At 56.1% G+C, this 24,775-nt stretch overlaps 1 protein-coding gene across 3 annotated transcripts in view; it reads left to right on the plus strand.

Moving 5' to 3' along the window:
• KIAA1522 (KIAA1522 ortholog) overlaps positions 1–24,775 on the plus strand; it is a 27,333-nt gene continuing 2,558 nt past the window's right edge. Inside the window, exons 1-6 of one of the 3 annotated variants that reach the window (XM_027059768.2) lie at positions 1–345; positions 20,617–20,787; positions 20,872–20,927; positions 21,221–21,344; positions 21,925–22,041; positions 22,133–24,670. In XM_027059768.2, the coding sequence (XP_026915569.2) occupies positions 111–345; positions 20,617–20,787; positions 20,872–20,927; positions 21,221–21,344; positions 21,925–22,041; positions 22,133–24,670 (3,241 nt within the window). In that variant the 5' untranslated portion in view covers positions 1–110. Of the gene's footprint in view, positions 346–2,705; positions 9,276–18,429; positions 18,651–20,616; positions 20,788–20,871; positions 20,928–21,220; positions 21,345–21,924; positions 22,042–22,132; positions 24,671–24,775 lie in introns of those variants that run through there. The other 2 variants (XM_027059769.2, XM_027059770.2) reach the window with 2 other exon arrangements.

The following is a 24,775-nucleotide window of genomic DNA, read 5'->3' on the forward strand; positions in this document are numbered from 1 at the left end:
TTTCTCCCGCGCGTCTCCCCGTGGCGGCCGCCTGCCCGCGCGCCCGCCCCGCGCATGGGTGCCCCGCCGCAGGGGGCCTGACCCCCGCCTCCCGGTCCGCCCGCCGCGCCATGGCGGCCCGCGCGCCCCCCGCCGCACCTGCGGCCGACGAGCCGGGGGGTCCGGGCGGCCCCCCGCGCAGGAAGAAGTCCCGCTCCGGCGCGTCCGGCCTCCGGCGCGCCTTCAGCTGGCTGCGGGGCAAGCGGCGCAAGAAGAAGGCGACGGGGGCCGAGGGCGCCGAACCGGCCGCCCCCCGGGCCAAGAAGGCTGACGACAAGGCCAGGAGGGCCAAGGGTAAAGGCCGAGGTAAGGCGGCCGGGCACCTGGGCTGCGCGCGGGGCGGCGCCGAGGGTGCGGCCAGGGTGGCTCCGCCAGGGGTCCGCGGCGCGTTGGAGGGGTGAGCCTCTAGGCACTGGGGCGGGGGGGAGCGAAGAGCCCGGGGCTCAGCCCGAGCACCCCCATTCTGCGCGCCCCACCCCGCCAGCATCTCCCAGAGTCAGCCCGGCCCCGTTCTGGAGAGAAGGGACCCCCCGGCTGGGGCAGGAATCTCCTGGTTTAAGCAGGAAGTGCTGGCAATCTGGCTCTTGGGACGGTGAGGCAGTCCCCCTCCCCCAGGCTCACCCAGGTTCTGCCCTCTGCTGAGTCAGGGGGTCAGAGACTTGGCTCTGGCCTGGGGCCCATGGGAGAGGCAAGTGGCCTTGCGTCTCTGGTGGGGGTTCCTCCAGGTCTGGAAGGTCAACTGCACTCAAAAGGTGTTTCAGCCCCACAAAGGACCCAACGTGGGGGCATAGCATGCTTTAGGTTCTTAACTGTGTTAGCTTTTCCCACCTGGCTCCCCTCACCACTCCCCTGGGCCAAACCGCAAACATCCACCTCCTGGGGTGGTGAGCTCACGGATGAGAACGAACCATGGCGCCCCTCCCCATCACTCCTTCCCCCAGGCCTGGTAGAAACATGCCAGTGTTGGAAGCGTGCTTACAGATGGGGGAAACTGAGGCCCAAATTAACGGAGAAGCTGTATCTGGGCTGTGACGGGTACTTAAACACAACAGCCAATTCCCTGTCTGTGGGCTCTCTGGCCTGATGGATGGGCAGCCTGAGGGGAGGTGGGGGGGGGGGGGCGGATGGCTGACTTGGCTCATCCCTGCTGGGGTCACTTTTCTTTCGGGCACTTGCTTGGTTCTTTTCTCATTTCCCCCCTCTGTTTCTGTCTCCCGTTTGAGGGGTAGGGCATGAGTCTCTGCAAGAGGGTGGGGCTCCCTTGGGGCTTGCCTTGCTCCGAAGTCTACCTTCCCTATGGCTCCTGCTGCAGTGCCAGAGGTGAGGAAATGGCGGTGTGTGCGGGCCCATCCCATCTGTGTTTACCCTCCCAGTGTCCTTTAACCACCTCCTCTGCAGGAGAATTAGAAGGAACATTTGAGGGGTCAGGAAGAGGGTGAAAAGCCTCTTGTGTGATTGTATCCGGCCTGATCTTCCTTTTGGATGAGGGCCCTGCTCCCCTTTGGCCCAGGCACAAATAGAAGTCAGGGTGCTGGGGCAGGGATGGCTGGGCCAAGCCCTGAGGGAGGGTTTGGGTGAACGGTGTTTCCAAGGGCTCTGTACTCCCAACTGGAGGCCCGAGTCTGTCCTAAGGCTGTCCCACTGGGATTCGGTCTGAAGTCATCCTCCTCTCAAGAGGGCTTGGGTCAGAATTGCAGCAGGATGGATTGTGGTCAGACTGTGAGGATTGGAGATAGAAAGCTAGTGGTGTAGCCCAGGGAAGTGGACCCTTTTCCCCAGAGACCAGCCTGGAGGCAGGGGCTGGGAAAGCTGATCCTATAAGTCCCTGCTCCAACCTCCTGGGGTATCTGTCATTGCTTCAGTGGCTAGGCCTCCCCCTGCGTTGTGTTTGGTATCCAGTAGCACTGGGCTTTCTGGGCAGCAGTCGGCCTGATTTGAGCCCACGTGCATGGGAAACACCTCCCTGCCCCTGGCTGTTGTTTCCCCAGGTCTGGGGGTGGCCCTGGGTATGACTGGAGGAAGTCCTGCTCCATTTTGCTCCAACCTCCTATTATTCCAATTGTTTCCTTGTCACCTGCCTGGCCCAACTTCTTTTCTGTTTATTAAGAGAAATGAATCCAATCTCTCTAATCTCCACTGGCACTGCTGATCAGGAAGGGGAAGCCCAAAGAAGGCTTAACTATTTCTGGGGAAAATGTTCAGAATGGAGACTGGGGAAAATGGGAAGGAGGAATATACAGAAAATTCTTGAGAGGTTAGGAGCTTTTGCTGGGAAGCTCCCCCATCCCAGTCTCTGAACCAGAGACCCAGAGATGCAGGTCATGGCTCCCCTAATCTGACTCCACTACAGTTAAGATAGGGAAACTGAGCTTAGAGTAGAATTTTGAGCACTTGTCTTCCAGGACTGCCCTGCACAGACTTAGAAAGAAAAGAGAGGAAATCTGACAATTATTGATTATTCTGAATGTGCCAGGAGCCCTTTATCCATTATCTCATTTGAGCCCATTTGCAGATGAAAAAATATTTGAGGCTCAGTGACAGTGAGTGCTGAATTTGCCCAAACTCGGATTTGAACTCCAACCATCTGCCTCTCCAACCGGTACCGTTTTCATAAATAAGACATACAGGTGGGACATAGACGGGGGGGGGGGGGGGGGGGGGGTAAGGCTTAAAGATCTTTTCATCCAACCCATTCTACAGAAGGGAAAAGGTCCAGAGAGGAATAAGGGAAGTTGACAGAGTGGGAGGAGTATGAGAGTCAGGCAAATAAGAGTCCAGATCCTGGCTCAGTTGCTCGCAAGCCCTGTGATGTTGGGCAGCAACTTCTCTGTGGTCCCACTGATTCCATTACTGGCTCAGGGAAGACAGGGGACCTTCTCACAGGGGTGACCCTCTGGTTGGACGTTGCCTTGGTGGGTTTGTGACTCCAAGATTTCTGTCTCTGTACGATTCTCAAACAAAAGAGGGGACGTGAAAATTTTGCGAAAGTGAAGTTACCACAAAAATGCAAAGGGTCGCTATTAATCACTTGAGCTCTAAGGACCCAGTCTGGAGGGAATAGGCTCAGGGCTGACAGGACAACTCTGCTGCCCCTCCCAGGCTATGTGACACCCGCAGATTATTAAACCCCTCTAAGCCTCAGTTTCCTTATCTGTAAAACAGGGATAATAAATCCTGGCTTTACAGGGGTGTTTCAGGGACCCAATTAGATAATAGCCATGCAAGTGCTTTGTGAAGCTGTGGAGAAAGGTCTAGAGGGTAGCAAGTTTCTGCGGTTGTGATGCTGAGGTCTTGGACATTAGCTGGTCCATGTTTGGAAATCCACTCTTGGTTACGCCTCAGATGCCCATGGTGGTAGTGGTGATGATGACTGAGGCAGGAGCCACAGAAAGAATCTCACCTCTGCCCAACAAGAGGACTCAGGCATAAGAAAAAGTAAACAAATAAGAAGCCATATTTTCCAGAAATATCACCTGGACTCCAGACAAGTATGTGGGGAGGAAGTGTTTCTGGGACAGATGCCAGGACTGGAGCCCAAATAGATAATCAGGGGAGGCTCTCTGCAGGAGGTGAGCAGCGCAGAAGAGCAGGGTGCCGGCGAACTTGAAGAAGTAACAAGAAGGCTGCTCTCTGGCAGACCCCGGCTGGGCATCTTTATGAGTGTTTTCCTTTGTCCTCACAACAGCCTGAGAGGTGGGCAGTTATTACCATTTATAAGGGAGAAAATAGGTCACTCGGCTTCATTCATTTGAAAAAGACCTATCCTTTACTATGTAGTGTCAGGCACTGTTCAGGGTAACGTGGATACCTGGGACAAGACAGGCAAGGTCCCCACCTGCATGGAATGACAGAAGCACTCAGTCGGCCTCCAGAGGCCACAGTCTCCAAACAAAACAGTATGAGGCTGGGTGTGTTTCTGACTCTGGAGAGGAGTACATAGGAGATGTAGCCCTCCCGAAGAAGGTTACTCATGGGCAGTGGACAGTGGCCGGGTGGGGAGTGGGATCATTCTTGGCATCAGAGTTAGAGGACTTCAGTACTCAAAGAATTCAGGAGCCACCTTGCCGAGTCCAGCAGGCTTCACCTGAAGAACTCTGGCCACTCACTCAGGGAGAAGTGCCCTTGGTGTGGGGTTGTGGAGAGACTCCTGAGTTTGAGTTGTGCTCTGTACACGTTCTGTGGCACCCCACGGTGGGCCACACGTGCCCCGTCTTGACAAAGATGGGGTTTCATGGCCTCTGACAGCCTCTCTGGCTCTAGAATTCTGGTTTAAGGATGGGCTGGGGCCATGAGGGTGGGAGCTATGCTCAGGAAAGGAGAGGCTGCCTTTTGGCCGGTCATGTACAAGACATTGGGACCGAGTGGCCTAGATATTATAGTAAGGAGGGCCAGGAGAATAGTGTGAATAACGCCATCTCTCTCTGCTGAGGAAGGGACCTGAGGAGCTCCAAAACAAAGTCAGGACCCTAAGGCACTTTGGGTAATGGACACTTTGCCTATCTAAGGACAGGAGAGTGTCTGTTTGCTTTTCAGTAAACACTCTTATGTATTTCCACATTCTGTGCCATTGCATGTGCCGTCTCCCCTACTTCGGGTGTGCATATCTTCACTTCTCTATCCACTGAACTCCTGCTCAGCTCTCAAGGCCTGGCACCAGTGTTCTCATCTCTGTGATGGCCCCCAGGGAACTTACTGCCTCCAGACTAGGACAGGGTGCTTAAGGGATTTGGAATTGGACAGTATATGTTTTTCTGGCCACCTTCTTGGGTAGGACATCTCAGTGTCCTTAGCCTGGGGCCTGGGCCAATTTGTTAGGGGTAGGTTTCTCTTTGCTGTGGGATACGGCCAATGGGGGAGTGACTTCCTTAGAGGAATCTGGGACCACCTCCTCCAGGCCCCTGTGAAGGGATGGGCATTATCTGCCTTGGGCCCAGATGGGAGAGGGTGCCTCACTATTGTATTTCAAAATACTGATTAAGTATTTAATATTGGGTAATAAGTACCTATACTGTGTGCCAGGCATTGTTCTGGGGAGAATGAGAGACAAGGTCCCAGTTCTCATGAACCTCACAATCTGAGGGAGGAACCAGACACGGAACAGGTAATGAAGGGTCAAGAAGTGTGACAAAGGAGGGAAGCACAGTGATCCCAGGGAGATATCAGGGACGGCTTCCCAGAGGAGGTGACATGTAAACAAAAATTGAAGGATGAAAGGAAGCTGGAGTTGAGGGATTTGCAGTGCTGGAATCAGGCAAGGCACCTGCAAGGAGCTGGGGCCAGCTGCCTGTCTGCGTTCTGTGGGTTGCAGGAATCACCATACCTCATAGTTTTAACACCCTGAGGACAGGACTGGGTTGATGGTCCTTTCCCTCTGCACTGCCCAGCACAGGGCCTGGTGCAAAGTGGCTTTGGGTAATAGCTAGGTGATCTGATATGGGCCCCAGAGCATGGGCATCTGTGGATCCTAGATGCTCAGAGTTGATGGCCTGAGATGCCGCAGGCTGCCATAATGGCACATACAGATGGGCAGCTGAGGCCCAGAGGACTAAGTGTCTTGCTCAAGGTCACACAGCCAGCCAGCATTAAAGGTGGAGCAGGAACCCTCACCTGCCAGGCTGACCTTAGCTTCCCTACTCCTTTGTTCAGACTTCAAATGGAAAATCCGGCCCCAGAGAGGTGCCTCTACCAGGAGTGGGATGAGATGAGCAGGAAGCTGAGTCCAAGAAGGGCTCCACCTCCCTCCCTTACCTCCAACACCTTCAGGGGCTCATTCCAGCTGCCTCTCCCTCTCCCTCCTGATGGAGGCCTCAAATCCCCACCCATGGCACACATCCCAGTGTTCTGGAAATCCCCTTCGGGCTAGGATGGGCCCTCCCCCCACTATTCTGTCCGTCTCCTGCCCCTGAAGCAGGGCTGGCAGCAAAGTTTGCTGAACTGGGGTGGCTAAGCCCGGTGGCCAGAAAAATCTACACTCTTGTCAGAAAAGGACAGAGGGAGAGCCTCCCCTTACCCAGCTGTCCCCTGGAAATCCCCTTCTCCCCAAACCTCAAAGCTGTCTCAGCTGCTCCTGGCCTGTCACATGCCCATGAAAACTAATGAGAGGAGGCATTGTATATTGTTTGGGCCACCATGACGGTGGTGGGGCAGGGAGAGCAGGTATCCACACCTCCACCTTCTGTCAACATACCAGCGTACCCCAGCATACCCCACGGCCACCTCTAGGCCCTTGGCTGACTTGGGGGAGGAAGTAAGTTGGAAGCAGGTTGGAAGCAGCTACTATGGGCCGGAGGGATGAAATCACTGTTGGGTCTCTCCCATTAGTATACTCCACTGTCTCTGTGCTTTTGTGTTTACTGCCCCCAGGGGCTGGTTCATCAAGGGCTGTCAGCCCTACTCACAAGGTGCCCAGCCCTGTGATTGGCATGGAGGGGAGACAGACACAGCTCAGCTTGCAAAGGGTTTAACCCCCACATTTTCTGGCACAGTGCATAATTCCCAGAAGGCTGCTGCTGGGGTCTGCTCCAAACAGGGCCCCCTGTCTGCTTAGGACACCCCTCTCCTCCAAGCCTCTAGCTAGGCGAGGTCTTCACCATGGTTCAAGAGAGTCACCAGGCGCTCAGCCCAGTGTTGTGGTTTCTAGGAGTTCTGGTCTTCCATACCAGCTACGTCTTCCCACAGTCCTACCCCAGGCTCTCTCATGCTCTTGGCTGTGGGCAGTACTATTTCTCCAGGATCCTGGAGCAAGCACAGCCTCTGTAGTGAAAGAACGTAAGACTGGGACTCTCCTGCCGGTGTCTCTTCACCTTTCCCAGTACTTAAGTGACATCATCACCACCTTCCTCCGCGTCAGCGGGCCAGCCCCACCGTCTCTGCCTCCACCAGGTCCTGTTCAACACCACACAGCAGACGTGCTGCGTGCCCGACACTGTGCTGCGTTTGGGGTTACTGAGAGGAGGGAGGCGATCAGTGTCCCCGAGGAACTTGTTTTCTGGTTGGAAAGGGAGATACCACACCAAGCTGTTGTCTCGAGACGAGTGTTGGAATGGTGTTGCAGAGGGTGCTGGGGGGCCGTGAGGTGTGATCAGTTCTATCAGAGTGCAGCACTAGTGCCTGTGGGAGCACAGAGGGCTGAGCTGGGGGAGGAGGGCTGCAAGGAAGACTTCCTGGAGGAAGAGACTGTCCAGCGGGATCTTGAGGAAAATGAGGAATCTTCCAGGCAAAGGTGGAAGAGGAAGAAGCGTGTGGGAAGGCTTGGAGGTGTGTATGGGTGTGTGTGTGGCAAGCAGTTTTGTGCACCTGGAGCTCTGATGAGGGGTGTGGTGGGAGATGAGTTGACCTGGGGGCAGGGCAGTTACTGCAAAGCCTCCTGCAAAGGCCAAGGCACTCCAGACATCCTTTGAAGTTCTTTGCATACACCCTCGCCCAGCTTATGTCAAGACATCTGGACGTTACCCTTGAGTGTTCTCTTTGCTCCTTCATACCACCTTTCTCCTTTATGGGCCCCATCTGTAAATTAGGGGAATTGGGCTAGCAGATACTCCGAGGTCTCCCAGCTTTGACGCCAGGACCCTCTTCTCTGCAAAGCGGGAACCTGGTGCACACATCTTGGTATATAGTGTGTGCGTGATGAGTGGATGAATAAAATATAACCCCTCGGGGACTGCACTGTTGTTAATCGCAAACTCTTAGCAAGGCATGGACCTGAAGGAGGGTGGGGCTTGACTCCCCAATTTTGCAGGGAGGGACAGGGTGCCCTGGAGCCACTGGGCATAAGAGGCAGCTTGGTGCAGTGGACGGGCTTACCCAGGTGGCAGAAAGGATGAGCAATATGGGGATTACAACTGAAGGCTCTGGACTTCTAGCCCAGCAGTCTCTCTGCTACACCATGCTGCCCCTAGTAGGAGAGACAGGGCAGAGCAATGGTAAAGGAGAGTCACTGCCTAGGCTGCTGAGCCCTGAGCACAAGGGCGTTTATGAGGACACAGAGGTGAGGATAGCCTGGTGGCCTGGAAGGTTTTTAGAAGAGGTGAAGCGAGGCCTAGGTTTGAAAGATGAAGACTTGTATAAGGGGAGATGAGTGGGGGGCACACACACATGAGTGGCCTCACATGTTTACCTATACACTCCATTACTTACACACACAGACACAATGTGACAGAGCCTGCCACAGTTACGTAGGTGGATACACAAAAGCGCATATCCAGATGTTTGAAAACAGACTCAGTGATCTGGATAGATGCACACGGATGATTACACAGAGGAACCCACACGTTCAGGGTCACAGGTATGTACACAGGTACACAACTATACAGCCACATTCAAGCATACAGTTACCAATGCCCAATTACATGCCCTCCTTCAAGGTTATGCAGAGGCACAGATAAACAGTAGGGGTAGTAGCATGGATCAGTGGGTATTGGAGTCAGTCTGGGTTTGAGTCCTAGCTCTGTAGCTTACTGATGTTCGACTTTGGGCTAGTCAGCTGACTTCATGGAACCCCTATTTCCCCATCTGTAAAACGGGGATGATAAAACTACCTACCTTATAAAATTGTTTTGTGGCATGAAAGCAGTTTATCAGAGTGCCTAGCACATAGCGCTATATAAAAGGATGCTGTTATTGAAACACTATTAAGACAGAAATACAGTCAGATCGATACATGTGTACACACAGGCACAGAGACAGGAGATACACACACAGACACGTGACACTCACGGGGTGGTGGCTGGTGGGCCCCAGCAGCAGCGGGGCTCCGGACCCCCCTTGTCTGGAGACCTGGCCCTCGTTCTCTGGGCGCCACTGCAGTCCTCAGAGAGGCGGCCGCTGGGCTGAGAGAGCTGGCGACCCGCCTGCCCCACCTGGACACGCCGGCCTTTCCCGAGCGCTCTGGGTGGGGTGGCTCAGCTGGTCTCCCAGGTCCCGGGAGGGGTGGAGCCTACGGGACGCGCGCCAGGCCCCGCCCCTCCACCGTCCCCGCCCCCGGCCCGGCCATTGGCCGCAAAGCCTGGAGGCGTGGCTGAGCTGGGGCTGGGGGCGCCTGCGGTGGCCGCCCGCGCGTCTCTCTGCTTCCCTCCCGGGGCTGCGGGCCCGGCGGCCGGGCTGGTTGGGCTGCGCTAGGGTTTCCGCGCCGGCTCCCGCGCCCGCCATGGGCAACTCACACCACAAGAGGAAGGCCCCCAGCGGCCCCCGGGCCCGCAGCTTCTGGCGGTTCGGGCGGTCGGCGAAGCGGCCGGCAGGTAGGGGCCGGGGGTGGGGGCGGGGCAGGCGGGGAGGAGGGTCTCCCTGCCGCAGCCGCCGCCACCGCTGCTGCCCCCTCCCGGGGCTTGGTGGGTGTGAGTGTGGGGGGCCGGGAATCCCCCGCACAGACCCCACCCCTCACATGCGCAAAGAGACACGCGTACATGCGAATACCCACGGGCGGGCACGTCCATGTTCACAATTTACACAGTCACACACAACACCCACTCAAATGTACGGACATGCAGACGCAAAATCGCATACACGTTTACACCCACAGCGTCGTTGTAGAACGCACAGACCCTGAGACAGGTACATACACCTAGGTATACGGTTTACACAGCCACAGGAATTATACCACACGCGCAGATTCGCACACTCGCACACACACATCAGTCATGTAGGTACAGTTGCCCAGCGTCTTAGGCACATAGATGTACCCACGGGTTCAGAACTGCACAACCAACCAGACTCCCACACTCAGGCTCAAAGACCGACCCTAAGGCACTTTTACACACACACACTCACACTCACACTCACACTCACACTTGTTAGCCCCCAACGGGCTGAAAGTTTGCAGGAGGGACGGGAGACAAAGGTGCAGGAGAGAAGCAGGAAACCAGGGGGCTGGAGACTATGGGCCGCCTCCATTTGGCGTGATTGGGAGTTGGACTGGTTCTTTGGGCTCTCTCCCCACCCCCACCTGCGTCGCTGCTGCCTGTCGTCCCCCTTCCCCCTACCCGCGGTTCCCGTGGTCGCTGCCGCATGTCCCCCCTTTCAGTGCAGCCACCGAGCTGGAACGCAGCCCTTCCCGGCGTGCTGCGGGATCCCTCCGCGGGTCACATTCCAGCCTCCAAGTGGGGGGTGGGTGGAGGGGGAGAATGGAGAAGGCTTCCAACTCTAGGGTTGGGAGATAGGATTCCTGGTTTCCCCCAGCAGGTGCGACAGTTCAGGGTATCCCCCAGAGTCCCAAGGGTTGCTGGAGGAGGGGCTGTTGAGGGTGGCCAGTTCCCTTACCTGGTGAATCCAGAGATGGGGTAGGGGCTGGGGGTTAGATCTGCTTTTCCCCCTGAGGAAGATAAGGGGATCTCCAACAGAGGCAGGTATTCCTTCTGGCCTTTGGGAGTGGAAGAATCTTGGAGAAGGTGGGGTGGGGTTCCTTTGGCTGTGGTGGGAGAATCCACCCATGTCTTCTCAGGGTGGCCCACATTCCTAGAGGTTCTGAAATGAGCCTGATGATCTCATCCCTCCACACGGGGGCAGGGGGTGACAGATAGAACCTGTGCTGGGAATTGGGGGGTCTGGATTTTCAGTGTGACTCTGGTATGGGCTCTGGTGACCTTGAGCAGATTGCTTTCACTCCTCTGGACCTCCTGGCTCCCACGGAAGGGCCTGTCTGTGAAATTAGGGGGGCATAGCTTAGGCGACTTCTGGGACCCTTACGGTTCTGTCTAGCCATTTTATGGATAGAGAAGGTGGGCTTGTCTAAGGTCATGTGCTAGTAGCGGTTTGAAGAATAACAGTGATGATCAAAGTAACAGTAGGAAAAGGGTTAATTATGTTCTGGTAGACTCTGAGGATTCCTCAGAAAGTGGATTGATGAGAGACTCCAGGACCCTCCAGTAGTCTCCCTGTCCCAGCAATCCTGAAATCCATCTGACCACCTGTCTCTCTTAGATTCTGCACCAAGGGGTGGGGCTGGGGCTCTTCCCCTGCTTTCCCGTGGCCACTCTAATCTGATGGTTTCCTGAGAACCAACTGTGGGTGCTGACTTGTGACCATTTGTGGTAGGAGAGAGAGAGAGATGAGAGGACTAGGTTTACAGTCTCTTGCCCACTAGTCCCTGTGCTCTTACAGTTCCTGCTGCAACTCAGGCACCAACCAGGCTTTAAGGTGGTCCTAAGAAACCAGAAAGCAATGTCAAGACAACAGAGAAGTAAGTGTGGGGGCTGAGGAATATCCAGAAGGCTTTTGGGTTGGGGCTAGTTTTAGAAAACTGGAGAGATGGTCTTAATTTGGCCTTCGAAGAAACTACAGGGTTGGAGGGAGTCCTGATTGTTGATTAAATGAGAGAGAGATGACCAGGGATGCTCTTCAGCTCTGGGAATTGGCCATGAACAAAGGCAAGAGTTGAACCTGAGCATGGAGGCTGGAGAGAAAACTGGTTGAGGCTTCTTCCTTGTGCCTGGGAAGAGAAATTCCATTGTGAATGCAAACTTAAATCCCTTTGGTTTTACTTGTGCTGAGGATTGTTAAGGCTTTCTCAGCCTGGGCCTCTGCCCAGGTATGGGACTGGGGTTTGAGTACTTATCCATTTGATTAGTTTGTGAGAGGATGAGGGAAAGGATGCAAGGCAAGCAGAGAGGGCAGGAGTCTGTAGACCATAGGGAGCCAGTGAAGGTGTTTGAGCAAGGGAGGAGCCTATGAAAGTGTTGTGTTGGGAAGATGGTGCCAGAACAGGGCAGGTGCAGGCAGGACAGGTTGGGGGGTGGAGCAGTGAGAGTGGAAGCTCAAGAGAGCAGTCTGGAGGCTGTTGCAGTAATCCAGGGGAGAGGTGGTGAGGTGAGGGCTAGGGACAGGGTGGGGGCTGTGGGAGTGGAGAGGAGTGGCAGTTGCGGACACACCGAGGAGGAGGCGGCAGAAGTGATAGGACCTGGGATTAATCAGATGTTGGGCGTATGGGCCAGAGAGGGCTGTGGAGGCTTAATGCTCCAGGCTGCTTTGCTGGGGGGGTTGGTGACAGAGATAATAACTCAGAGATAAAAATGAGGTTCTGTGCTAAACCCTTTCGTCGGTTAATTCATTTGTCCCCCAACAGGTATAGAAATAAGCTGGAAGCCATTATCCTTCCCATTTTACAGATGAAGAAGCTGGAGCTTAGAGAAGTGAAGTCGCTTCCCCAGGGCCACTCAGCAAGGAGGTAGCTTTGAGATTCAAACTCAAGCCTATCAAATTTTAAAGGCTGTGCCCTTAATCAGTTTAGGAATAGATGGGTTCCTTCTTATGATTGAGGGGCCTGCAGGTCCTCTGGGCAAAGAAAGCCCGAGGCCCTGGGGGTTTGGGGAGCACAAGTGGAGGAAGCACTGTGGGAGAGGGGCAGGGGTTGAGGACAGAGCACCGAAGCCCCCCAAGGGCTCAGAGAGGGAGCAGGTGAGAAATGGAAGGACAACTGAGATTCAAGGAATGGCTGGTCCATTGGATCAATGCCCTTAGATGAAAGGGAATGGTAAGGGTGGACAGGGAGAGGCCTTCTCACTGCTGGAAAGATACTAACCTGCTGGGATTGTTTGGCCTTGGATCTCAGGAATCCAACCACACCCCCGTCCCTCCCCAGGCCCACTGGCGTCTGGTCTTGGGAAGTTTGGGGGATTGGTGAAAGATGTGAATTGGGAGTCTGGGAGCGTCTCCCACCATACCACCCTCCTCTTTTTTTTTTTTTTTTTTAATTTTTTAACACTTATTTATTTTTGAGAGAGAGAGAGACTGAACATGAGTGGGGGCAAGGGGCAGAGAGAGGGAGACTCTGAAGAGGGAGACTCTGAGCTGTCAGCACAGAGCCCGATGCCAGGCTTGAACCCAAGAACCGGGAGATCATGACCTAAGCCAAAGTCGGATGCTTAACTGACTGATCCACCCAGTTGCCCCTGATCCTCCTCTTTTTCCCAGACATTGTACTGTCAGGTTTATACACAGCCACCCCCTTCCCCTGCCCCCGTGGGATTTATTGTTTCCATCTTGCTGATTGGGAGATTGAGGGAATAGACTAAGTCATTGGTGGAGTCAGACCACCTGGAATTCTTTTCATCCCTCCCCCTGCCTCTGTACTTGGAGCACCAGGGGTCTTTGGTAGGTCCCACAGCTGGGAAAAGTCCTGTTCCTCTTACTCACCTACCCCCCAGCTTCTCCCTACATCTCCTCCCCCTTCCTGGGAGAGATTGTGACCAACAGTGTGTCTGGACTTGGTTGTGGAAGCCTTGGGCTTGCAGACAAGGGGCTGGCCCAGCCCTCTCTGGTAGCAGGGATCACCCCCCCCTCCCCCCCCCCCCGCTGCTGCCCCAGGCCCTGACCCAAAGTGGGGGACACTACCCTCCTAGGGGCAGAGCCCGCATGCTAAGGGACCTTTAGAGATCATTTCTCCGACCCTCCCATCTCATAGATGAAGAAACTGAGGCTCGGAAAAGGGCACGTACTGGCTCAGCATCATGCTGCAATTGAGGGGCAGTGAGAACTCAAACCTTGAGGCTCTTGACTCCCAGGGCCCTGGGGTCTCTGGTCTGGGCTTGGAATTCCCTTCCCTCCCAAACAGGAGGATTAGGACTAAGTCACTGAGGAGCTGATAGGGAACTCTTGTTAAAGTGTCCCTTATCAGGCTTTATCTTAATAATGGTCCTTAAGGCCACTTGGGATTTGAAGAGAGCTCCGGAAGTGGGTGGGAGTGGAGGCCTCTGGTGGCATGGGAAGAACAGGATTTTGCAGCCAGTCAGAGCTGGGTTCACACACCCTGAGTCTGCCAGTTACTAGCTGTGTGACCTTAGGTAAGTCACTGACCCTGAGGGAGTGCCTCTGTATGGCAAGGGGGATTTAGTGAGATCATGTGTGTCTCAATCAGTTGGTACTATCAATACATGTGAGTTTATTATCCTGTTACCAGTAGAAAGGCAGAGGGGCCTGAGAGAGACCTTTACCCACCCCTACACCCTGGAGAGGCAGAAGCTCCCTTGAGGACCACACTTTGTGCTTACACTTGGTTGTGTGGCTTTGGCTTTCCCAGCTACTCCATGAGGTAGGTGTTGGTCCTTTACAGATGAGATTGAGGCCCAGAGAGGCTGATTCATTTGTCCAAGGCCTCTAATCCAGGCTTCCTGATTCCCAGGCTTTTCCCCTCTTGACTTCATCGTGGCTGCCTCTCCGCCATATATAAGGTAGGGATAATTGTGCCTTGAAGGAACAAAGGAAAGGGTTTTTGGAAATTGAGACTCGCACCTTGGCCCAGAGAGATTATTATGTCATTGTCAGGAGCAGATACTGACCCGGAAACTCATTATGACATTTATTAATATTATTGTAGCTAATTCTTCCCTGCACTACTGCTGGTTCCTGCAGCCGCCTGAGGCATGGGATCCTCCTCTCCTTGTTGGGGCACTCCCTGCCCCCCCATATTTACCTTAAAACTGGCCTGTCAGCTCTGCAGCTCTGCTCTAGGGTGGGGCTTCCCACTGAGGGGAGGTAGGAGGGGGATTTCCCTTCTGCAGAAGTGGGGTGCAGAGCTCCCCCTCTTTGGGCAGGGACTGAGGCTGCATGCAGCCCCCCTGATCCCTTAACTTCCTCGGACTTAGGACCATTGCAGTGTTTGGAGTGAGACCCAAGTTCCATTGTGGGCTCAGCCACTTCCTGGTTGAGTGACCTTGAGCAAGTCACTTTCCCTGGAGCCTCCTTGTGCTCTTTGTGAAAAGGGAAGTCAGACATACCTTTCAGGTTTTTTGTTGGGTGTTCTGTGAGACTGAAGAGAAAGAGAAACTTCCACGTGAAGGTTTTTGTTATACTCATTTCCCTTTGTCTTGGAGAATAAAATCTCCATACGTTCTGGGTTCTGCTCCTATTGGAAGGCCCTGGGTTGTTCACCAGTACAGAGGGGCTTAGGACCTCTGAACACCCTGAATCCTGGCTCCCGGGCCTGGCCAGTGGTCAAATGTGGTGGGGGAGCGGGGTCAGGCCCAGGCCTGGAGGGCTCCAGCTCCTGAGTAAGGCCACCTGGGCAGCTGTTCCCTCCCCCCCGTCATTCCTCTCCCCTGAGTCAGGCCTGCCTGGCTGTGGGCGCGCCACCACCCCCGCCCCTTGCTCTGGAATGGGGCAGGTTGAGGCCTCACCCCATGGAGGATGTTGCCAAGACAGTGTGTACGCATGCGCACAAATGTGCCCTTGGCCTTGGGGGTTGGGGGCTCCCTCCCCCTTTCTTCCCTGTCCCCAAGCTCAGGAAAGCTCCACAGTGGTGGGTACATGCACCTGCCTTTGTGTACACACAGCCACCTGGCTGGGCCCTGCGTGAGTCTGCGGTCCTGCTCCTGTGTGAGGACACGGACTAGGGTGGCCTGGGTGTGCTTTGTGGACGTGGTCCTGTGAGCACCCACCTGTGTGTGGGGGGGCCCAGTGGGACATTTTGGAGGTGCAGGCGCACATACTTCTGCTGGTTGGACTATATCTGAGCTCACAAACTTGCATGTGTGCTTCCTGGTGTGCCCTTCATGTTAGGGGGTGTGGCCGAGAGCAAGGTGTCTTCTCTGATCCAGGAAGCTTCCTTCCTCCGGCAGGTGGGGGAGGAGGGGAGGCGGAGGCTGCAGGCTGAGCCAGGAGCTTCAGCCCCAGGCTGCACCTCTGGACTGTGCCAGGGCAGAAGGCTCTAAATACAGCCTTGGGCAAGGTCCTTCCACTCTCTGGGCCCCAGTTTCTTTGTGAGGTCCCTGCCCTCCACTGGAGACTCTGGTTGCTGAGCTCCACCCTAAGCAAGTCACAGGTGTGTGGACCCGAGCCTTGCCTTGCCTTGCCTTGCGAGGCTCAGAGAGGCCTCAGGCTCTGGCCAAGCTGTGGGTGTGGGGGGAGGGGTGTTGCTGGAGCAACCAGATGTTATCAAGTGTGAGAGCCTTGGATCCTCTGGGACTTTGCAGCTGTGGCCCTGACTGCCAGCTTGGGCCTGAGACCTTGAGCTGATGTTCCCCCATGCCCTGAGTGGAGCTCAGCCCTGAGTTTCCTTGGTTAGCAGGTAGCTGAGGATGACTGTGTCCTGTGTGGGTAAAGCCTTCAGTTTTGGAGCCAGCCAGGGCTTGGGAAGTCACCTAGCTCTCGGAGCCTCACAGGTCCATGATCAACAATGGGAGAGAATCCTCGAGAACCTGCCTCCAAGGGCTATTGTAAGATCCAGGAGGGCAGAGACTGCCTTCCCCCAGCACCTGGCATTAATCACCCTACAAGTATGAGGCCTATTGCTCTTTTCAGTCTGAGCGGGACTAATAAGGGGGCAGGTGAGTCTGGCCTCGGAGAGGGAAGAGGGGAGGCTGTGGCCAAGAAACTTTGAATTTCTGGGGATGAGAGGGTCCCTCAGCCCTTGTTCAGAGGGGAGATAGGGTTTGTAGCTGGCATGGCAGACAGAGCATAACTTTTGGATTCCAGTTGTCCTGAGTGCAAATACCACCTTGCCCTTTCCCAGCTTGCCCCTTCTAGCCTGCATTTCGTCATCTGTAAAATGGGGACAAAAGGGCCTATTTCCAGGATGCCTGGGTGGCACAGTCGGTTAAGTGTCCAACTCTTGATTTCCGCTCAGGTCATGATCTCGAGGTCGTGAGGTCCTGAGGTCAAGCCCCGCATCGGGCTCCACACTGGGCTCAGAGCCTGCCCAAGATTCTCTGTCCCACTCCCTCTGCCCCTTCCCAACTATGACAGCATTTTTTCTCTGTCTCTCAAAAAAAAAGTGCCCACTTCTTAGGATTGTTGTTTAGATTGAAGTGATTTGTGGATTTACATACTATCCAGCTGCATAAAAGTTTGTTTTCTAGAGAGCAAGGGCTCATCCTCTGAGTGGTCTGAGAGGTGGGGCAGCGAATGGGGAAGGGGCTGCAGAGGGGTCTTGCAGCATGAGAGCCACTGTGAATTCTTAGATCCTTAGGGGCTCAGAGAGAAAAGTGTGGTGAGAGAGGAGTGTCCTGAGGTTAAGTTTGGGGGACAGCACTTCACAGACTTTCTCTTCCACCTTCTCAGCTACTCTTTTTGGAGTTGCCCAGGGGATCTCTTAACACTGTTCCTACCCAGTTTAACCTTCATTGTTGACCTCCTGGGGCTCTTTGAATAAAAGCCAGACTCTGCCATGGCTTACCGGGCCCCACCTTGACCTGGCTCCTGTCATTCTCTCCCTTGCTCACCGTATTTCAGCCCCACTGGCCTCCTTTCTATTCTGGGAGACCCCCCCCCCCCCAATTCCTGCCTCAAGGCTGACACTTGCTCTTCTGTCCCTAGGGCTCTGTGCCCAGCACTTGCCCTGGCGGGCTCCTCCTCCTTCAAGTCTTGGTTCCAATGTCCTTTCCTTAGAGAGACTTTCCTTGATGCCTCTTATAGGCACCCCCTTCTCTATCATAGCTTCCCAGTCTTCACTAATCTAAAATTATATTGTTAGTCTACCTCATTCATGTATTCATCAAATGTTTATTGAACTCACAGTATGTGACAGGCACTGATTTAGATGCTAGGGATGTACTGGTGACCAAGACAAAGTTCTCCATTTGCTATAGCTCTCAGTACTAGCTCGATAAATACTGCTGATTGAATGAATGGGTACAACTGTCTTATAAAGAGGACTTATTGGCCTTGTTTCCATTTGAGGTCATGACTTGTGTGTGATGGAGCTGGATTTGAACTTGAGCCCGACTTCCCTCCAGTTCCCTCCTCCCACCTTCCACTTTTACTGCCCTCAGCTGTGAGCTGGTTTCTTGGCTAGTTCTGTTCTCCCTACCTGGTGATTCATCAGAGTCACCAAGTCACAGAGTGAGGGCAGTGGGAAGGATCCTGGGCTGGAAGAGCAGGAGGGGGGACGATGAAGCCTACCTCTGCGGTGTGACCTTGGATAGTTCATAGTGCTTCTCTGGGCTGCTTCCACCTGACCAAAGTGGGAAGAAAGTCCCGAACATACACAGGAGGAGTTGTTCCCACCGGCCACTGTGTTTCTGCTCTGGGCATCTCCCTGGCTTCCTAGTACTGTGTCCTGGGCTGTGTCCCAGCGGCTTTCGCCAGTGAACTTGCCATCACAGGCAGTTCTGGGCTGCCTGGCTGCTCCACCTCTGAGTTCCTTCCCCAGGGAATTACCCTCACCAGCCAGGAGGACTTGGGGATCATGCCAAGTGTATTTTAGTGGCTCTTCCACCCACCATCTGGCAGCTGGGACCCCTGCCATAGGTCTGGCCCCTGATGGTTTAGTAAAGGACTTGGGGACGGGTTAATGGTCTGCTCCTGGGACTGAGTGTCTTCAGCCCTGCTAGTCATACTCTCCACCAGAGCCGAGCATCTGCAGACTCGGGGCCTCAGTTTCCCCGTGAGAATCTGGGATGGTTCTTGCTACTGCACTCCACTTGAGGGGCGGGGTCGGTGGGTGGGCGGGACCAGTGGCGCAGGTGGGAGGAGGACCTGGAGAGCAGCCCCTCCCCCTCCCCTGCCTGGCGCTGGCTCTGCAGCTGGGCGGGCGACTCGCACCACTCGGTGCTGGGTTATGGTGAAGGCGGCGCCCGGCGCTCCGAAGAGGTCGGAATAGGGGACGGCCCGAGTGGCGCCCGCAGTCATGGTGGTGTTCCTGGGCCGCCGTCTTCCGGTGCTCCTCGGGCTCTTTAAGAAGAAGGGTGAGTGGGTGTGGCTGGGGAGGGGGAAAAGAAGGACCCCGACACCTCTATTTGCCAGAGCCTTCTGTAAAAAGGGGATCAAAGCCGGGGAAGGCTAATTGGTGGGGGATGGGGGGCAGTAATGAGGCCAGACTACCCTGTCCTCCCCTGTGCCTTTGTCCAGCGCCTTTTCCGCTGCCTTTGTCTGGGCCCTGCTTGGGTTTGGGAGGATGGATCCAGATGTCTCTGACCTTGAAGCCTGCAGCCCTTGGGTGAGACTGCCTCCCTTCAGGGGTACCCACACTGTACTGGGTACATCCTAGTACTTCAGTTCTGAGAGGCAGGGCACCCTCTTCCAGGTCAATCAGCATGTGTGGAAGGATGGGATGTGGGGAGCAGAGAAGAGAGAAAAGTAGTGCCCCTGGAATTTGGGGCGTGATCATTGAAACGCTGTTTAGAGGCCAAGGTGGGGCCCCTAGAGAAGTTTTGGAGGGCGGGGTCTATGCCTGCTTACTGCTTCTCTAGGAACTGGGCTTTCAGGCCTGGATTAAGACATGGGGGCCATGGTTTATCGGACTTTCGCCGGGGGTGGTGGGGCGGGGGGGAGGCGGGCAAGCAAATGTCCTTGGTTGGAGTGTGGTCCAGGTGTCCCCTCTGGGAACCTGGAGTTTAGTCTTGGCTCTGATTTGCTGGATGACCGTAGGCAAGGCCTTTCCATCGATCTTGTTTCCCCAATTTGTAAAATGCAGGGATTAGGTGAGACTCATTGGGATTGTTGGGAGACTTAGGAGCTCTGACCTTGTAGGGTTCCTGCAGGTTCCCTGGGCAGGAGCTGGCTGTTGAAGAGTGGGCCAAGGAAGAAGAAATGGGCAGGTGTCTGAGCTGAAGACCCTCATCCTGGGGCGTGGCCCTTTAAAGGGCTTGTTTTGTTCCTGCCCCTCTCTACAAGGTGCTGCCAAGGTCACATGACCCTCCCAGCGCTTTTGCTTATGTTGTGGGTTCCATTTAAAAGGGGGGCTGGGGCTGCAAAGTGCTGACACAGCCCCCTATTCCCAGGATTAGATGACCAGCTTCCCCATGGGCGGGGCCTGTAACAGGATCCTTTGTAATGGATCCCTGGCTCCTTTGCACCAGGGGTTGGGGCCTCCAGGAGAGGGGGATGCCTGGGACTGTTCTCCCAAGAGAGGCTGGAGCTGCCTTGTCTGGGGCTAGAGGGGCCCGGAGGAGGGCCTTCTCCCCTCCCCTTCTTTCCTCTAAGGGATAGCCACATGGGTGAGTAGGGGACATAAGAGGCCATGTCCCTTATTTGTCCCTCCTACCAGGACTTCCTGGGAATTCTGGTTGTGACCTCTGAAAGCCCACACCCTTTCCTAGTGTCCCACAGTGTCTTCCTGGGCCTGGGCCAAGGGGGTGTTTGAAAGGGGTGGTTTTTTTTCTGTAAAGTAAAGCTCGGGGTGTGGAGACAAGACAATGTATTTGCTACGGGCTATGTGTGTACAGGGTGCCTTACATCGGGCCCTGTGTGACATGCGGATACACAGTCGTGTATGTACTTGGGTATTGTTTGTATATGTACAGAATGGGAACTGTAGCTGTTGTGTATAGACCTAGGGGCTGGCTGTGTTCTCTGGGGGCCCCTGTGTTCGATGTCGGTTCCCAGATGTGTTTATACTGGGATGCTGTTTGTGTATGTCCTGAAGCCTGTGGGTGTTGTGTGCATATATGGTGGGCTTGTGTGCCCTGGGTATGGGGAACTTTGTGTGGTGTGGGTGCTCAGATGTGTACTCTTGGGTACAGTTTGCATATGTGCATGGGGGCTGTGTGTATCGCGTGTATAACTCAGAACTGTGGGTTGTGTCTACAGATTGGGGGAAGCAGGCCTTGCATGTGTGTGCAGGGACCGTGTGCAGTCTTGGGACTGGGGGTGTGTTGTGGTGGAGCCTGTGCAACCCCAGGCCTCACTTCTCTTCCTCCTCCGTTCCGCTAGGCTCTGCCAAGACTGAGAGTGACAAACGTCTAAGTGTGGGGTCCGGCCAGGGGCCAGGGTCTGTAGTGGATGAGCACCAGGACAATGTCTTCTTCCCCAGTGGGCGACCACCTCACCTCGAAGAGCTGCACACGCAGGCCCAGGAGGGGCTCCGTTCCCTCCAGCACCAAGGTAGCCTTCACTTCCCCTCCAGTATCCCTCTTAGCTCTCCAAGGTCAGGGACCTAGCCCGACACACTTTTCTGGTGTCTTCCAGAAAAACAGAAACTGAATAAAGGTGGTTGGGACCATGGAGACACCCAGAGCATCCAGGTGAGCTCTGCCCCCAGCTCAGTCCTGACTCTGCTTTTCCCTTCCTGCTGAATCTCTGGCAAGTATGGTCTTTGAACCCTTTTGGATCTCAGTTTCCTTTTTGTATCACGAAGGGCTGGACTAGATGACCCCTCAGGGCTAGTCCAGCTGATAACCCGCTCAGTGCTAGGTGAAGCTGGGGAGAATCCAAGTCAAAAGTTCCAAAGGGAAGCCCTGAAGAGGCAACAGCAGAGGCCCACGTAGGCCTCTGGGATGTCTGAGGCCGGGGCCTGATCTCCTTCTTCCCTCAACAGTCCTCCCGGATGGGGCCAGATGAAGACAGCATCTCTTTCTGCAGCCAGACCACATCCTACACGGCTGAGAGCTCCACAGCAGAGGACGCTCTCTCCATCCGCTCAGAGATGATCCAGCGCAAAGGTGTCTGCTCACCAGCCAGGATTCCTGGCGGGGGAGGGGGCAGTGGGCACTACCTCAGTCCCAGCACCTGCTCCTTGCCCCATTTCCTCTTCATCTGGCATTTCCCAAGGCTCTGTGAGTCAGTGAATCCAGGAAACACAGTATCCTGCATTTTTCTTGGAGACTCACCATGCACATTAACTGCAAAGCAGGACAGTTAGGAGTCAGGAAACCTGGGTTTGTGCTTAGTGTTGCTGCTTCCCAGCTGTGTGACCTTGGGCCAACCCTTAACTACTCTGATCTTTGGTTTGATGTTCTATAAAAATGAGGTTAAGAGTACTTACATTATTGGAACGAGTGCCAAGTGTTCAGCATGCTAACACGTAATAATTGTTCACTAAGTGGAAATTATCACTGGAAATTATCAGCCTTCTAGAAAAGAAGTGTTTAGTGTTGTTTAACCTAGCTTGGCCCACGCCTCCTTGATTATGGAAATCTTTTTTTGCAGAGCACTGATTAGTGATTCCACAGAAGTAGTGCTCTGCAAAATGTGTCCTGAGACCTGCTCTAACGGTTTCTCTCCCCCTGGACTGGCCCCCAGGGTCCACCTTCCGACCCCATGACTCATTTTCCAAATCGTCCGGGAAGTCGGGGCGGCGAAGGCGCGAGAGGCGGAGCACGGTGCTGGGACTGCCGCAGCATGTGCAGAAGGAACTCGGTGAGCCTGGCGGGGAGGAGGGCAGTGGTGGTGAGTCGGGAGCTCTGGCTGAACCCTCCGCTGACCCCCCGGTCCTCCCTGTCCCTCGCAGGTCTGCGGAACGAGCGTGAGGCACCAGGTACCCCTCGGCCTCCTGGTCCTCGGGATGCCGTCCGCATCCCCACGGTGGATGGCCGTCCAGCGGGCCTGGCTTCAGGGACAGGGGCCCGGGTGTCCCTGCAGGCGCTGGAGGCACGGGCCCAGGCCGGTGCCGAGGCCGAGGCCATGCTGCAGCGCCACATCGACCGCGTCTACCGGGATGACACCCTCGTTGGGCGGTCCACAGGAGCCCGGCCCCCGCCAGTGACACGGCCCATGTCCTTAGCGGTGCCCGGACTGACAGGAGGGGCAGGGCCTCCAGAACCCCTGAGCCCAGCCATGTCCATCTCGCCCCAGGCCACCTACTTGTCAAAACTGATTCCGCATGCTGTCTTGCCGCCCACGGTGGACGTGGTGGCCCTGGGCCGCTGCAGCCTGCGCACACTGAGCCGCTGCAGCCTGCTGTCGGCCAGCCCGGCCTCTGTCCGCTCGCTGGGCCGCTTCTCCTCGGCCTCCAGCCCGCGGCCCCGCAGCCGCCATCCTTCTTCCTCCAGTGACACCTGGAGCCACTCTCAATCCTCTGAGACCATTGTGTCTGATGGCTCTACCCTCTCCTCTAAGGGTGGCTCTGAGGGTCAGCCCGAGGGCTCTCTGGCTAGCAGTAGCGCGGCACCCCCTCCCCAGGCGGGCAGTGGGAGGGGCTCTCCCAGCGGGGGCAGCACCGCCGATGCCTCTGACACTGTCAGCGTTCGGAGCAGTGGGCAGCTGTCCGGCCGGAGCGTGTCCCTCCGTAAGCTGAAGAGGCCCCCCCCACCTCCCCGCCGGACCTACTCACTCCATCAGCGGGGCTCAGCAGCACCCGATGGGCCCTTGGGGTTGCCGCCCAGGCCTGAGCGGAAGCAGCAGCAACAGCTGCCTCGGCCACCCACCACTGGTGGGGCAGAAGGGACGGGGGCAGCTCCGTGTCCCTCCAACTCAGCAGGCACCTGGGTGCCTGGCTTGTCTCCAGGTGGCTCCCAGCGTCCCCCACGCTCCCCAGAACGGACGCTCTCACCCTCCAGTGGGTACTCGAGCCAAAGTGGTACTCCTACCCTCCCTCCTAAGGGTCTAACAGGGGCCCCTGCTTCCCCAGGCAAGGCCCAACCCCCTAAACCAGAACGTGTCACTTCCCTTCGTTCCCCTGGGGCCTCTGTCTCTTCTTCCCTCACATCTCTATGTTCCTCATCCTCTGACCCAGCCCCCTCAGACTGGTCTGGTACACAGATGTCGACTGCCCTGGGTGACAGGTTTGCCATACCTCCTCACCCCAAGGTGCCCGCCCCTTTCTCCCCACCCCCTTCCAAGTCCAAGAGTCCTAAACAAGCTGCCCCCGCTCCTGCCACTACTGCTGATGTGAGTCCCGAGTCCCCACCAACTCCGCAGACCTCCCTGACCCCGCCACAGGAGTCACCCAGTGCCCCCAAAGACCAGTCACCCCCACCGTCCCCACCTCCATCTTATCATCCTCCCCCCCCACCCACTAAGAAGCCTGAGGTCGTTGAGGCCCCATCTGCCCCAGAGACTGCTGAGGAGCCCCTCCAAGACCCCAACTGGCCCCCACCCCCGCCTCCTGCACCGGAGGTGCAGGACCTTTCCATGGCTGACTTCCCCCCACCTGAGGAGGCCTTTTTCTCTGTGGCTGGCCCTGAGCCTGCAGGCCCTTCAGGCCCCCCAGAGCCTGTTAGATCCCTGGCTGCTTCATCCTTCTCAGTTGCTGTCTCTTCCCAGAGCCAGCTTCACGGTTCCCCAGACCCTCCTCCGGCTCCACCAGCCCCACCTCCAGCTGGTTCTGTCTCGGGGCTTTTGGCCAAGCTCCCACGGAAGGAACCGGTGGGCTGCAGCAAAGGCAGCGGGGTTCCCAGGGAGGATGCTGGCGCACCCCTGGTCACGCCCTCACTCCTGCAGATGGTTCGGCTGCGCTCTGTGGGCGCTCCTGCGGCTGCTGCAACCCCGGCCTCTGGGCCGTCAGCCCCCCAGAAGCCGCTACGAAGGGCCCTGTCAGGGCGGGCCAGCCCAGCGCCTGCCCCCTCCTCAGGGCTCCATGCTGCTGTCCAACTCAAGGCCTCCGGTCTGGCTGCCAGCAAGGACCCTGCGAGTGCCCAGCCCAATGGACCGCCTGAGGTGGAGCCACGGTCTCCCCAGTCCCCTGCCTCTATGGCCAGCTTCATATTCTCCAGGGGCACCAAGAAGCTGCAGCTGGAGAGGCCAGTGTCCCCTGAGACCCAGGCTGACCTCCAGCGGAATCTGGTGGCCGAACTTCGGAACATCTCAGAGCAGTGGCCACCCCAAGCCCCAAAGAAGCCACCTAAAGCTCCCCCACCCGTGGCTCGCAAGCCCTCTGTGGGAGTCCCGCCATCCACCTCGCCCAGCTTTCCTCGGGCTGAGTCCCTTACTGCTCCTCCCACCAACGGGCTCCATGCTGAAGACAGGACTAAGGGGGAGCTGGCAGAGAATGGAAGTGTCATGCAGCTGGTGGGCCTGGAGGAGCAGAAGCTGGGCCCACCTGGCTCAGGTACGGTGGATGGGGGTGGGTCCCCATCACTGGTGTTGGGAAGCAGGTGTCTGAAGTCCCACTACTGGGAATTTGTTACTGGATCTTTAAGATTTCCCTGGTCTC

Source organism: Acinonyx jubatus, chromosome C1 (genome assembly GCF_027475565.1).
Source record: "Acinonyx jubatus isolate Ajub_Pintada_27869175 chromosome C1, VMU_Ajub_asm_v1.0, whole genome shotgun sequence".
Taxonomy (NCBI): domain Eukaryota; kingdom Metazoa; phylum Chordata; class Mammalia; order Carnivora; family Felidae; genus Acinonyx; species Acinonyx jubatus.